Source organism: Indicator indicator, chromosome 34 (assembly GCF_027791375.1).
Source record: "Indicator indicator isolate 239-I01 chromosome 34, UM_Iind_1.1, whole genome shotgun sequence".
Classification (NCBI taxonomy): domain Eukaryota; kingdom Metazoa; phylum Chordata; class Aves; order Piciformes; family Indicatoridae; genus Indicator; species Indicator indicator.
The window spans coordinates 221997-235657 of record NC_072043.1 but is presented as its reverse complement, the minus strand read 5'-3'; the positions used below and the strand labels follow the sequence as shown (position 1 = coordinate 235657).

The following is a 13661-nucleotide window of genomic DNA, read 5'->3' as shown; positions in this document are numbered from 1 at the left end:
TGCCATGCCACGCCACATGCCATGGGCTGTTCCTCGTGTTGGAGCCCTGCCATGGGCCAGGCGGCACTGAGCAGACTGCTCATCCAAGGGAGTCATGGGCTTTTTTTTTTTTTTTTCAAATGTTGACATTTTACAAACAGAATTTACTGGAAAAGTATCAAAGTGCTAAATCATAAAGAACTGCCAAAAAGCTGCTGGTGCCTGAGCCTGTGCTGCAGGGTAATGCAGGAGCAGGCTCTGGTGCTGCGCTTGCTGCCGCAGTTCAGCACCATGACGCCAGCGGGACCCAGGACCCCCACCTGCCCCTCTCGTTGGTAGCCCTCAACTCCCCCTTTGTAAATCTATCGGAAGTCTGGGTGCAGCGGTGGGAGACGTGCTGCCCGGCCGGGACCTGCGGCGAGAAGCGGAATGTGGCCGCGCATTGCGAGAGGGGCAGAGGCAGGGGTACGGGTAGGGGCAAGGAGTGGGGCCTCTCCGTCGCCAGGGGGCGCGCGAAGCCGACTGGCTGCACGTTAGTTCTGCGTTGCCGTGCGGCGGCGCGTACGGGTGACGCCACACGCTCGCCCCCTTGCCTTGCCGCGCCTGGCCAATGGAGACGCAGTTCCAGTCGTTTCCGCTTCCGTCTTCCTCCGACGTGGCCCAATGGGTGCGCGCGGGCCGTCAGGATTGGCGCACGGGGGCCCGGCGCTGACGGCCGCGCCAATAAGCTCGTGCCGCGTCCGGGCCGGGGGTGGCACGAGACGCCGGGGAAGCCGCCGCAGCCGCCGCAGCGCTGCCGGCCGGCTGGGGTTGGGGCTGAGGCCGGGACCGGGACCAGGGCGGGCCGTGCCGCGGGGGAGCCGGGACGGCGGCGAGCATGGCGCCGATGCCCTGCTGGGCGCTGGCCTGGTTGCTCCTCTCCCTTTGTCTGCCTGGGGCGGGTAAATGCGGTGCGGGGGCGGCTGGGCTCGTGGCGCGGTGCCGGTGGCCCTCGGGGAAAGCGTGTGGGGCGGCGAGCGGCTGGCGCTGCCTTCCTCTCGCGGGGCTGTTGTGCTCTGCGTGCGGCTCGTCCGGCTTCGTTCCTCGTCTGGGGCCGCTGGATGCCGGTTAAGAAGCTTGGCCTCTCGCGCGGTATGTTCGCGTTAAAGATTTTTTATTGTCTCATGTTGCAGAGCCTGTGGCCGTGATGTCGGTGGACCTGGGTAGCGAATCGATGAAGATCGCTATCGTGAAACCTGGGGTGCCGATGGAGATCGTCCTAAACAAGTGAGCAGCTGTTCCTCAAGCCCTTTATAGCGTAGATATCGGAGAGGGTGGGAGGGCTCCGCTGTGTTCTGCTGGGCCAACAAACATCTTTGCGTGTCGTAAGGAAGTAGCGACTTACGGTACTGACGGCTCTGGTAACTCCTTCGCACTGTTTGGAGGGGAATGGGCTTCTTTTGCATGGCTGCTGTTACTGTAACCCATCCCCAAAACACTGCCTGGAGAACCTGCAGTTGGGAGAGGATGTGCGCATAGGAACACCCTTGATTTCTGGGAGTCTAGACTGGAAGACAGTAAACAGACTTCACTCAAATCCCTGAAACCCTGTGGTTTCTAGAATGAGGGAACTGTGTTGCCTTGCTCACTAGAGGAGGAAAGCAAAATTGTGCAAGTCTTGTCTAAGTGTAAAGCAGTGCGTTCCAGCAAGTTACTCATGAGGCTTTCTTCTTGTATCTTTGTTAATCAATTGGGAGGCATTTGGAAGCGGGCACACTGGGCTTGGTGGTCACCTATAAGCCATTTTGGAGTTATTTCAGCGAAATACTCGCTTTGGTGTGCAGGAATTGGAGCAGAAATGAGTCACCTGTTGTTAAGCTTTCTTGTGTTATGGGCAAAATGACCAACTGCCCACCACAGCTGGGACTGAATCTTAATGCTGTCTGTCCAAGTGAAACATGTTAGTTGCTTTAATTATTTGCCTGAATTGTGAGGAGCATCAGAAGGAATGAAGAGAGTCTGGCCTTTGCAGATGGTACCTGAGCACCTTCTCTTAGTCTTTCTGGAACAGAAGGCCCACCCTCATGAGGGACTTTACTGGATGTTGACCTGTTCCAACTGGTCTGTTCCTCTTCCCCTACATAGGGAGTCACGCAGGAAAACGCCGGTGGTCGTTTCCTTAAAGGAGAATGAGCGACTCTTCGGTGATAGTGCGCTGGGCATGGTGAGAGCTCTCCTTAATCATTATGCCACCTGCAGTTCCTCTGTACAGGGTGCATCTTCCCACTGCTAGGTTCTTGTCTGAGCTAGGTTTTATTTCTTATTCTGTACTTCTTGTCTGCTTGGTGTGTTACTGGCTCTCTGTAACAACTCTTCATGCTCCTGCCTCCTGTAACAGAAGTTGTTGGTCACATGGCTTGGGGGAGGTTTGTTTGCAATAGCAAAGCCAAAGAGAGGCAGCTGGTGCTTTTGCTTTTTGCAGTCCATAAGGACGCCCAAGGTGGCATTCAGGTACTTCCAGGACCTGCTGGGTAAGCGTATGGATAACCCCCATGTCGCTCTATACCAGTCCCGATTCCCAGAGCATGAGCTGGTGAAGGATGAGAAGAGGCAGACAGTTATCTTCAAGCTGTCCCAGTAAGTGGCTGCTTCTGTGGGCCTTCTGGGTGGCACTTTGGCTATCTGGCTTCTACAGACGATTCTGTTGTGTCTAAATTTATTTCTTGTCTGTTTCTTTTAGAACAATGCAGTATTCTCCAGAGGAGATGCTGGGGATGGTTCTGAACTATTCACGTAGTCTGGCTGAGGAGTTTGCGGGTAAGAAGGATTTAACTGTTTCTTACAGTATATCTGTGTGTTTGTGTACTATATGATGCGAGTAGAGGTCAGAGATGTTTGAAAACCCATGGATTTTTAGAAAGTGGATGTTGAATCTCTTCAGCTGTAGGCTTTTACAGACTTGGCAGCTATCAGATTTTCATTTTTTTGAATGTGGTCATTTTTTTGAATGGCTTGGGGTCTTATTCCTATTTTGGGGGTCAGGCTTCACCCAGCCTTGCAGTGAAGGACCCCGGCTGGCAATCTCTGGAGAAAGGGTGAAGTGTTCTTCCATTTGCCTGTGCAGCTGGAGTGGAGATAGGCCAGTGGGCAGCTGCAGGGAAAGGTGGGAGTAGCTCTGTTAAGTCTGTGTTGTACCCAGGCTGGATGGAGATGTGCTGCCAGAACTAGGCTATAATTAAGGAGTGAAAACTGCCCTCTCTTGTACAGCCAGCTCACAGATAGGAGCCTGTCTGGAGTTTTCCACATTGGGTTGCCAATTCTGTGCCACAGGGATGTGAATGGGGTGAATTCCACTGATGTGTTTGACTTGCATGGTTACCAGGAGGCTGGGTGGTGTTGGTTCATCACACTAAGCCAGTCCAAAGATTTTTTTTTTTTTTTTCCTCTCCAGAGAGTGAGCCTAGTCTAGCAAAAAGGCTCTGTGATGATTGTATTTGTTGATATCTAAGGTATCCCATAGCATTTGAGAGTGTCCTAATGGGTGGAAGAGAGCTCAGTAGGTCTGTGGCTGTGTGACAGTCTGCAAAGTCTGCTAGGTTTCAGCTGGACCCAGAGATTCATCCCTAACGATCTTGCCTGCTGGGGCTGCTTCAGGATTGTGTTCTGTACAAGCCTTCACCTTGCATTCTCTAGCTTTGTTACCATCTCTTCCCTGCAAGGAGTCTCTGCAGGCGGCTGTGCTGATGGAAAGCAGTCGATGTAACCCTGTGACTCTTGCAGAGCAGCCCATCAAGGACGCAGTGATCACTGTCCCTGCCTACTTCAACCAGGCGGAGCGGCGAGCGGTGCTGCAGGCGGCTCGCATGGCCGACCTGAAGGTGCTGCAGCTGATCAACGCCAACACAGCTGCAGCGCTCAACTACGGAGTCTTCCGGAGGAAGGACATCAATGCCACTGCGCAGGTGGGCAGGCAGGGCCCTGAGCAGGTGCTGCACATGAGGCAGACAGCACTGCAGACAATGTCAGGAGGGCCTAGCTGTGAGGAAGGGGCCTCTGGTTGTTAGCCCACCCCCTCTGTTTTCATGTGCTTGTCAGCGAGAGGAGGCGAATGTGTAGGGCAGCCTGAAAGCTTCTGGACTGAAGGCAGGTGGATGGGAATTCCCACGTTGTAAACCTGTGTTTGTTCCTTGGCCATCAGCCCTGGCAGGGAAATAACACCAGCAGTTTTTCTAAGGTGTTGGGAGACCAGCTCTGAAATGGGTGATTTTCCCAAGGCCAAAGAAGCCTTTAAAGAGCAAAGCTTTGTTTTTTGTTCTGCAAAATAGATGAAGAAAGTTTTCTTGTCCGCTTGTGCCAAGCATGCCTGTGTTTGGTCAGAGCAGGAGTGCTGTTGTTATGGACTAAAGCCAGGCTAGGGAGTAGACAGTCTTGGCCTGTCCCAAGCTTGGTCAGCAGTAGGTTCTTTTCTTATAAGTGGGGGGTATCCAGGTGTTTCTGCTTCACCATCCCAGCCTCTCTTTTCAGAACATCATGTTCTACGACATGGGAGCAGGGAGCACCATTTGTACGATTGTTACATATCAGACAGTGAAAACTAAGGACTTGGGGATCCAACCTCAATTGCAGATCCAGGGCATTGGGTAAGAGTTGAGCATGAGTTGCACAAACCCCACAGGTCTTGGGGAACAAACCATTTGTTTCAGTCTTTTAGATGTGGAACTTTGCAGCAAGAGTTCAGCACAGTAATTTGGATGACAGAGTGGGGAATATTTGGAGCGAGAAGGCTCCAGTTCATGGTAATTCTGGTGCTGCTGTCTTGTGCAGAACTTCTCTTGACTGAGAACTTCTGGGAGCCCAGGAGGCGACCAGTGTACTTCATTTCCTTCAGACTTGCTCTTTTTGTAGCCTGGAGCCACTTTGGTGTAATGCCACTTCCTGTCATCTCACGGAAGTGGAGCATGTCAGTTTGAAAAGGCAGAACATCCTTTTGGAGTGGGTTTCTTGCAATGAGGACGGGGTGCTGAGGATCACCAGAAAATACCTGGGACCTGAGACAGTTACCCTTTGACTTCTCAGGTGTTTAATGTGCTCAGTAGCAAGGCCTCTAACATAAACATAAGAAAGTTTCCTGCTCAAAGAGGGGTGGTGGCTGTGGTTGTTGTGATGGTGAAACTTTCTTTTCTTTGTTTCATTCTGACGTTGTTGGAGCCAGCGTTGTTCTTTTATAGTCAGTCACAGCTGAGCACTGCAGCTGCTCCTGACCTGCTCTTGCACAGGCGTGCAATAATCCCTGGTTTGTTGCTTGGGTTGAGTTGTTCCATCCCTGTTGGCTCTCCTGCTCAGGTTTGACCGCACGCTGGGGGGGTTGGAGATGGAGCTTCGCCTGCGCGACTACTTGGCCAAGCTCTTTAACGAGCAGTACCCTGCGAAGGACATCCGGAAGAACCCCCGGGCCATGGCCAAGCTGCTGAAGGAGGCCAATCGCCTGAAGACTGTCCTAAGTGCCAACGCTGACCACATGGCACAGGTATGCCCTCCAGCTTTTCTGGGACTGAGAGCGGGGTGGGTTAAGGACAGGTGCATGGGAATGCTGTACCTGTGGCCTCACTGTGCTGAAGAGCATTGCTCCTGCTTTTTCGGGGGGGGTCCTCACAGCTTGTGCCCACTTAGTGCCACTGGTGGTAAAATACATGGGTTCAGTGAGAGTCGTGGTGAATGTCGGTGAATAAATTTCCACTAGGAGAAGCTGCCTGTTCAGTCCACATTCTGTCCTGTCCTTAGCCATGACAGGGTTCAGATGAGTGTGTCAGGTCCTGGGTGTGTTAAGAAAGCTGTAACTTTTTGCCCAACTTTTTGCACGTGGGGCAAGTCAGCACAGATATTCCGTGGAGAATACTCCACAAATGATTCCATTCTGGCTTGCTTTTGTTTCCTGGACAGATTGAGGGGCTACTGGATGACATCGACTTCAAGGCCAAGGTTTCAAGGCAGGAATTTGAGGATTTGTGCTCTGACTTGTTTCAGAGGGTACCAGGACCTGTGCAGCAGGCTCTGAGCAGTGCAGAGATGAACCTGGTAGGTTTGGGAAAGTATTAACAAGCCTGAAGTTTTTGTGTGGTTGTGTCATGATCAAAGTATCGGTGATTGCATTGTCAGCACTGCTGGTGCAGCAGGTTCTTGCTGTGGCACCAAGCAGGAGTCTGTTGTGACTCCCTGCACCAACCGTTCACCTGAAGCAACTTGGAGGAAGCATTTCCTTCTTTTCCAAACACTATTCTTGGGCTGGATGTCTGAAATGCTGATCTTTCTTTTTTTGTCTTGGATGCTGGCTCTGGTCTTCTGCAGTTGAAAACACAACTACTGCTGTTCAGGCTTTTTGTTTAGAAGCCCTGATGCAAACTGTAGTTGAAGCAAACGCAATGCAGAGAGTTTCACTATGTGGTTAAAGGCTCATTGTTCCAGGGTGCCAGGATGCTCTCAAGCATCTTTTGGCTCTGTCATTCAATGCAGGACACTGAGTCACCTCTCAGAGTCCATGTTTCCATCTGTTCTGGTCCAGCTTGCTGTCCAAGTCATTGACTTGGCTGGTTTTAATTAGCATGTCTAATTTTGAATGGAGTCCCATGTTGTGGGTGACTTGAAGCAGTGGTCATGTTGTCCCTATTTGACAGACCTGACTCCAGGGTCCCGACGTTGGCATGGCTTGTGTCAGCCTGTCTCAGATGTGTCAGGCACCAACCTGCTCAATGTGAGCAGGGTGTAGCAGGGGTGTTCTCTGAGCACACAGCAGTGTGTGTGACTGGGGAAGGGAGCACAAGGAAGCCCTGAACTTAGCTTTCCAATGTTGCTTTCTCAAGACCAAGAGACTGTTTGCAATCCCTAGGATGGAATTGACCAGGTGATTCTAGTTGGCGGTGCCACACGGGTCCCCAAAGTGCAGGAGGTTTTGCTGAAAGCTGTGGGCAAGTGAGTATGTCTCCTAGTGACAAGTCACTCTTTGTGGCAGTGGCTGCAAAGCTGATGTCTGCTGCCTTTCACTCGTAGAGAAGAACTGGGCAAGAACATCAATGCCGATGAGGCTGCTGCAATGGGTGCAGTCTACCAGGCAGCTGCTCTGAGCAAAGCCTTTAAGGTGAAGCCTTTCGTTGTTCGGGATGCTGCTGTGTTTCCTATTCAGGTAACCCTTGGCTTGCTTTCTTTTGTGCAAGGTGTGGGGCACAGCAGATGGGGCTGGGAGAAACCTGTTAGATTTCTTTGAGTAAGGGTGCTGTTGCTGTCTTCCTGCTAGTCTGATAAAGAAGGCAGGAGGCAATCTTCCATGCTGTAGAAGTGCTGTTATAGCTAAGAAGCTTGGCATGTGGAAGTATTTGTTGAGGATCACTTACCTGACCCTCAGCTTATGCACAAGGTAGAGCAGTGACGCTCTGGAAACCTAGCCATAGAGGACGTTTGCAATGCCTGAGCCGTGTTTTCTGTTTGTGATGCAGGTGGAGTTCACTCGTGAAGTAGAGGAAGATGACAAATCCAAGAGTTTAAAGCACAACAAGAGGATTTTGTTCCAGCGCATGTCAGCCTACCCGCAGCGCAAAGTCATCACCTTCAACCGCTACACTGATGACTTCAAGTTTTATGTCACCTATGGGGACCTGTCCTTCCTGAGCCAAGATGACATGAGGTGGGTTGAGGCAGACACCTGAGTGGAGAGCCCCGTGGCAGTGCAGTGTGCCAGCTGGGAACCATGTCGGGCAGGCCTGTGCCTGTCAGGGCACCGGCACTGCCAGAGCTCTAGGCTGCAGGAAACCCAACCCTGTGTGGTGCAGTTCTCACTGCAGATAGGACTGTGAGAAGCAGCTCTGCTATTCTGTAACATGATTAACCTAAGTTTTGTTTCTATCATCAGGGTTTTTGGTTCTCTCAATCTCACAACCGTGAGGCTAAAGGGAGTTGGGGACAGTTTCAGGAAGCACTCAGATTACGAATCCAAAGGTATCAAAGCTCACTTCAACATGGATGAGAGTGGAGTACTGAGTCTTGACCGGGTAGGCACCACCCTGCTGTGACGTTTGCCTGTGTTTCATAGTTCTGTCTCTCCTGTGTCGATGGACCCTTCTTAAAACTAATTCTATGCTCTCCTCTCCAAGGTGGAATCTGTGTTTGAGACCTTGGTGGAAGACAAGCTGGAGGAGGAGTCAACTCTGACAAGTAAGTGCTGAGTTCTGATGTCACTACTGATTGTTGTGTATTGTGCTGCCTGCACTGGCTGGGACAGCTGAAGCACTTAAGTCCTTTAGATTTCCTGTAGATATTCTGGATTTTTTTTGTCTCTCCTTGACAGAACTTGGCAATACCATCTCAAGCCTTTTTGGGGGTGGTGGCCCTACACCAGAGAGTGGAGAGAACCTGACAGACTTGGTTCAGGTGAGCCCTAGGGTGACTGCTAGGTGGGAGGGAGCCCCTGGGTCTCCTTGTGCTTTCATGTGTTTAATTTTTTTTGCAAAGAATTGTCTGCTCTGTAAAACATTTGTGTGGAATTCTGATACTAAAAACACTGCTTTGGTTTCCCTTTACTTGCTTGTGGCAACCAGGAGGAAGAAGAGAGCCTAGCAGAAGCAGGTAAAGAAGAGCAGGGGGGAAAACAGGACCAGAAAAGCAGTGCAGAAGATGCTGGTAAAGAGGAGGGAGAAGAGAAGCAGCAGACTCCTGGTGAGGGAGAAACTGCCCTTCCAAAAGCAGAGTCACAGAAGAAGGAAGGCAGCGAGAAATTAGAGTCTCAGGTGAGCATCAGATCGAAAGAACAGGACTGTGATTTTGGTAACTGAGAGTCATGTCTGAAATTAATAAAATTCCTGGAATTCTTCTTCCCCTGTTACTGGGAAAAAGTTGCAGGATGCAAATAATGTTCCCTTGCCTGGGAACATAAAACTTGCTCTGTCTGCAACAGGATCCCAAAGAGAATAGAGGAACTGCCAAAGAGGAGGAATCCTCCAAAGGTTCTGGAGACAACATAGCTACCAAGACAGAGGAAGAAAGGAAGATCAAAGCACCCAAGAAGCAGAAGCTTGTCCATGAGATTGCCATGGAACTGGATGTAAATGATGTGCCTGACCTGCTGGAGGATGATCTGAAGAGCTCAATGAAAAAGTACGAATGAAATGATAAAGGAGGTGACTTGCTGTGGAAGTAGCTCACAAAACGCTGCTATCCTCAGAAGCTGATGTCTATGATGTGCTGCTCATGTGAAGGCACTTGCTACCTTTGATTTCTGTTCCCTTTGCATGTTAGACTCCAAGACCTGACGATCAGAGATCTAGAGAAACAGGAAAGAGAAAAATCTGCGAACAGCTTGGAGTCATTCATCTTTGAGACTCAGGTAAGAGGGAGACAAAGAAGTGAGAATTCTTGAAAGCAGGTAGAAGTATCTAATGCAGCTGGGCTGATCTGAGTGCAGGGCAGTTTGACCTGAGAGAAGCTGATTTGAAGAGCTTGGATTTCTGCTTTCAGTTACTTTTTCTGCTACCATTGGGCCTCCCTGGCCCATGTGGACTGAGGAGGTTTTCTTGATGCAGAAGGAACACTTTCCTTCCACTCTGGGGTTCCAGTATCTCTCACATGTGCTTATCTGTGTGTTTTGGAACAGTTGCACGTAGGCTGGAAAGAAGCCACAGCTTCTCAAGAGCTGTTATGTAGAAGAGACAATTCATGTTTAGTGTGTGTGAAAATAACAGTGGTTGCAGCTTTACCATCATGCCCCCGGTGTGTGTATGATGTCTGGGTGTCTCTCTTCCTGGTGTGTTACTATCATGCTCCTGGTAATGCCAGGAGCAGGAGCTCAAATTTGGGAGGGTTAGATGAGAATCTCCTGGCCAGTTTAGGCAGCACCCCAGGAATTTGCAGCCCAGCCACAAGCAAGTGGGTGACCTGGTTGTGTTAAGTGTCCACACTCAGTGGTATTTGATGGAGTGCTTTGCATTGTTATTTTCAGGACAAGCTTTACCAAGAGGAGTATCAGTTTGTCTCCACAGAGGAGCAGAGAGAAGAAATTTCCAAAAAGCTGAGTGAGGCCTCCAACTGGATGGAGGAAGAGGGCTATGCAGCCACAACTAAGGTATTGCCACAGTGTTGTTGATAGAGACAACACCAAAAACTGCCGGTTTAACTGCAGAGGCTTACACTGCCAGACACTGGGCAAACTGATTATCTCCTTTCCCGTCTGTCCCATTCCCAGGAGCTGAAAGACAAGCTTTCAGAGCTGAAAAAGCTTTGTAGGAACCTCTTCTTCCACGTTGAGGAAAGAAGAAAGTGGCCAGAGCGCCTGGCGGCCCTGGAGAGTCTGCTCAACCACTCCACCATCTTCCTCAAGTGAGAGCATGCTGCTGTGAGGGCACTTGTGCAGCTCTTGAGATGCTGACAGAACTTGACCCAGTTGCATCTAGCTTGATAGTCACTGGTGCTTCTTAAGGAAAGGCACCCAAACCCCTGCTTCTTGGTGCTCAGTTCCACAGAGCCCACAGACAGAAGGTGTAAGCTGTGTGTAAAGAGGGAGGGCAGGAAATGTCCAGTGCTGTGCATGCCATTTGCAAGCAGATTTCTGTGTTGTGTTCTGATGGTCTCAGCTTTTTGTTTTCCCTGTTTTTTGCTCTTGTACTAGCTGGCTCTGTATCCCATTTTTAGCATTCTCTGCTTCCTGCAGAAGTGAGAGATACAGGTGTGAAATATAATAACTGGTTGGTATGTGCAGTGACTTGATTATCATGGTTCTTAGAGATGTGAAGACCAAGTGACGGTGTACTTGGTTGGTTTACTCTGCTTGGTTTAACAGTTATCTGTCTTCTTATCTTTAAGGGGAGCCCGAATGATTCCAGAGTCTGACCAGATATTCACAGAGGTGGAACTGAGCACACTGGAAAAAGTCATTAATGAAACAATGGTAATAAAGGCTTGAATGACTGGGGGAGGTGGGGTGGCAGTCTGGGTTGTGTCTGCTGTTACACAGATCATACCACAGAGTGTTCATGTTTTGTTTTCATGCTACCTGCAAACCTTCTGGTGTGTTTGAGAGTTTTGTCTAACGCCCAGCTTGACCCCAGGCTGCTTTGGGAGGATAATGGTTCTTGTGTTGTGTGTGCAAATTTGTCCTCAGGAGTGCTGCATGCAGTTCTTAAAAGCAGCTGCTGTCTTTTGTTCTGTTGTTTTGTCCTCTGGGTAACTCAGAAGCTGATGGAAATGTAGCAGGGGGCAGTGTTACCCTGAGTAAGTTAGAAGGCCTGGGAGCAGTGACTGAGATACTAGGATGTACAGTGGCTCCTAGGACCCAGAGGCATTCACAAAGCAACTCTTCCCACATCCAACAGATCTGGAAAAACGAGACACTGGATGAACAGAACAAGCTCTCTCCTACTGAGAAACCTGTCCTCCTGTCCAAGGATGTAGAGCTGAAGATAGCAGCCCTAGACAGGGAAGTGCAATATCTTCTGAATAAGGCCAAGTTTGCAAAACCCAAACCCAAAAAGAACACCACCACAAAACCTGATTCAGGCAAGAATGCTACAGCAGCCTCTGAGGCAGAGAGCACTATCCCTCCCACGGAGGGGAGACAAGAAGGTAAGGGAAGTTGCATGTAACTCCTGGTGTACACTGTGTGTAACACATTCCTGTCCCTGCCTTCACTGAAAGAGAGCTGAAGAGAAAACAATAGTTAACTGTAGAATTAAAGGATCCATCTCTTATTTTTCAAAGACAGCCTAGGTATGGCAGTGTCCTTTTGCCTTCACCATTGATTTGGGAGTTTTGTTAAGGTACAGAAAGTGTTGGTAACTTGCTGGGATGGCTGGCTGCCAGGGAAGGAAGATAAACTGTCAGTTGCATTCTGGGTGTCAAAGCCAAGTTTTAAACGTCGTGCCCTAAATCAAGGAGTAGAGCGAGCTGTTGATGAGAAAGGTTTTGTAGCTTCAGTGGACCTCAGGGGAAGAAAAGAAACATCTATTGGCATGCTAAGACTTGGACTGAACTGCTGGAAGATCCACAGTTTCCAAGTGCCCTGGTCCTTTTAAATCTAGAATGCTGATTGTCAGCAGAGTTCTGTCATGGTTCCTCTGGCCTGATTAAGAGATCCTGCTTGCAGTCAGAGCTCCAAAGGTGCCTGTGCAACCAGTGAACCTCCAGGGCTTCTAAGGGACATAAAGCCCAGCAGAGAAAGGCAGTAAGAAATAAGGAGAGGTTCAACCAACCAACTCCAAGTTGTATGCTATTTCTCTGAGTGTTGTAGAGATTCACTGTGAGAGGGAGGTATTGCAGTCCTGCAGCACCTTGTTTGTGAACCTTGCCACTCATCATCTCCTCTCCCTGCCTCTGGGCTCTTGTGTGTTCTCTATTCACTTCACTTTCGTTTCTTTCTGCTTTCAACTTAGACAAACCTGAGGATATTGGTCCAGCCAAGAAACCTCCTACAGCTGAGAAAGTAGCAATAGAAGATGAGCCCAGATCAGACTCTGGTGGGTAAATGCTTGACCAACAGTCTGGAGCTTGACAGCTACAAGTGCAAGCTGTCTGTGTCCTTCTTGACATATTTTAGCTGTAGAGGGTAGTAAGATGGTAGAATGCCTGACTACATATCAGTTGTTAACTCTGCAGTGAGGAAGACAAAAACATTGATTCCTCCCTATTCCTACACTGCAACTGTTCAGTGTAAAGTTCTGCTTCCTGCCTCAGCAGCTGCAATTTGGAGCTGAGTATCAGTTCCCAAGCATCCCCCACAACTGCTGCACCAGATGTGAGCTTGGTGGGACCCTTAGTGAATGTTGGGGACTTCCAGCACTGCTTTGTGTGCTGTAACAACTCTGGCAGTGCATAACTACATTTACTTTCTTACACAGGGTCCAAAAAAGAGAAGACAGAAGCTGGAGAAGAAAGCAGGAAAAATGATGAATTATAACACCCCTGAAAGCCCACTAGTCTAAACATCTATTTATTTCATGATTACTTTCTTGGTTTTGTAATGGACCTGGTTAGTCATGATGTCAGTGGAACACAACAAACAGTCTGACAAGAAATTGGGATAGAGATGTAATTTTTTTTTTTTATTTGGGGGACTTTTTGCCGCTACTAACTTAGTGAATTGGATTTTTTGTTTTTCTTACATGTTTAAAGGTGGCAGTATGCCCACTGAGACTTGTCTCTGTTTCAGTACAGAAGTCACCAAAGTGACTTTTTCCTGTGGAGGGAAAACAGTGAAGAAACAGCTTAAGCTTGAGGAAGTAACTTGGGACTGAAACCCTGTGCTACAGCTCCTCTGGTGGTGAGAAGGGAGACTAATGGCAGGAGCTGTGTAGCTGAGCTGTGTCTTTGCAGATGAGGCCCGGGCTTCCAGCTCGTGGGAGGGGAAGGTGTAACAGGAGTGGGGAGGCAGATCTCTGTGCTGTGGGATACGAATGTGTCTGTTTGCCACAGACTGTTGTTACAAAACCCTCTCTGTCCATGCTCTGTAGCAGAGTCTAAATTCGAGTTGGGACTTGACAAAAAGATAAAAAATAAAATGTTCAGAAAGGTGAAGGCCAAGCGGGGGAGGCTGGAAGCAGAAAGGTGTTAGGGTATCTTGCAGTCAGCATGGCAACCAGCGCATGGTTAAGCAGACCGGAACTGGCTCTAACCGTCGGCCTGTGCCCGGCGGGGCTTCGTCCTCCGTGGCCTTGGCGCCTGCGCTCCTG

The 13661-nt window shown here is 49.5% G+C and overlaps 1 protein-coding gene across 1 annotated transcript; it reads left to right on the top strand.

Moving 5' to 3' along the window:
- The first annotated feature begins 856 nt into the window (after nt 1-856).
- HYOU1 (hypoxia up-regulated 1) lies at nt 857-13588 on the top strand. Its single transcript, XM_054395591.1, has 24 exons — nt 857-920; nt 1152-1245; nt 2104-2182; nt 2441-2595; nt 2699-2775; nt 3739-3920; nt 4483-4598; nt 5302-5485; nt 5899-6033; nt 6842-6924; nt 7003-7135; nt 7446-7633; nt 7859-7997; nt 8100-8160; nt 8294-8376; nt 8544-8732; nt 8900-9099; nt 9241-9328; nt 9941-10063; nt 10184-10317; nt 10801-10885; nt 11310-11559; nt 12366-12449; nt 12831-13588. The coding sequence occupies exons 1-24, from the start codon at nt 857-859 to the stop codon at nt 12887-12889; spliced, it is 2985 nt and encodes a 994-aa protein (XP_054251566.1). The 3' UTR covers nt 12890-13588.
- Nucleotides 13589-13661: the final 73 nt, after the last annotated feature.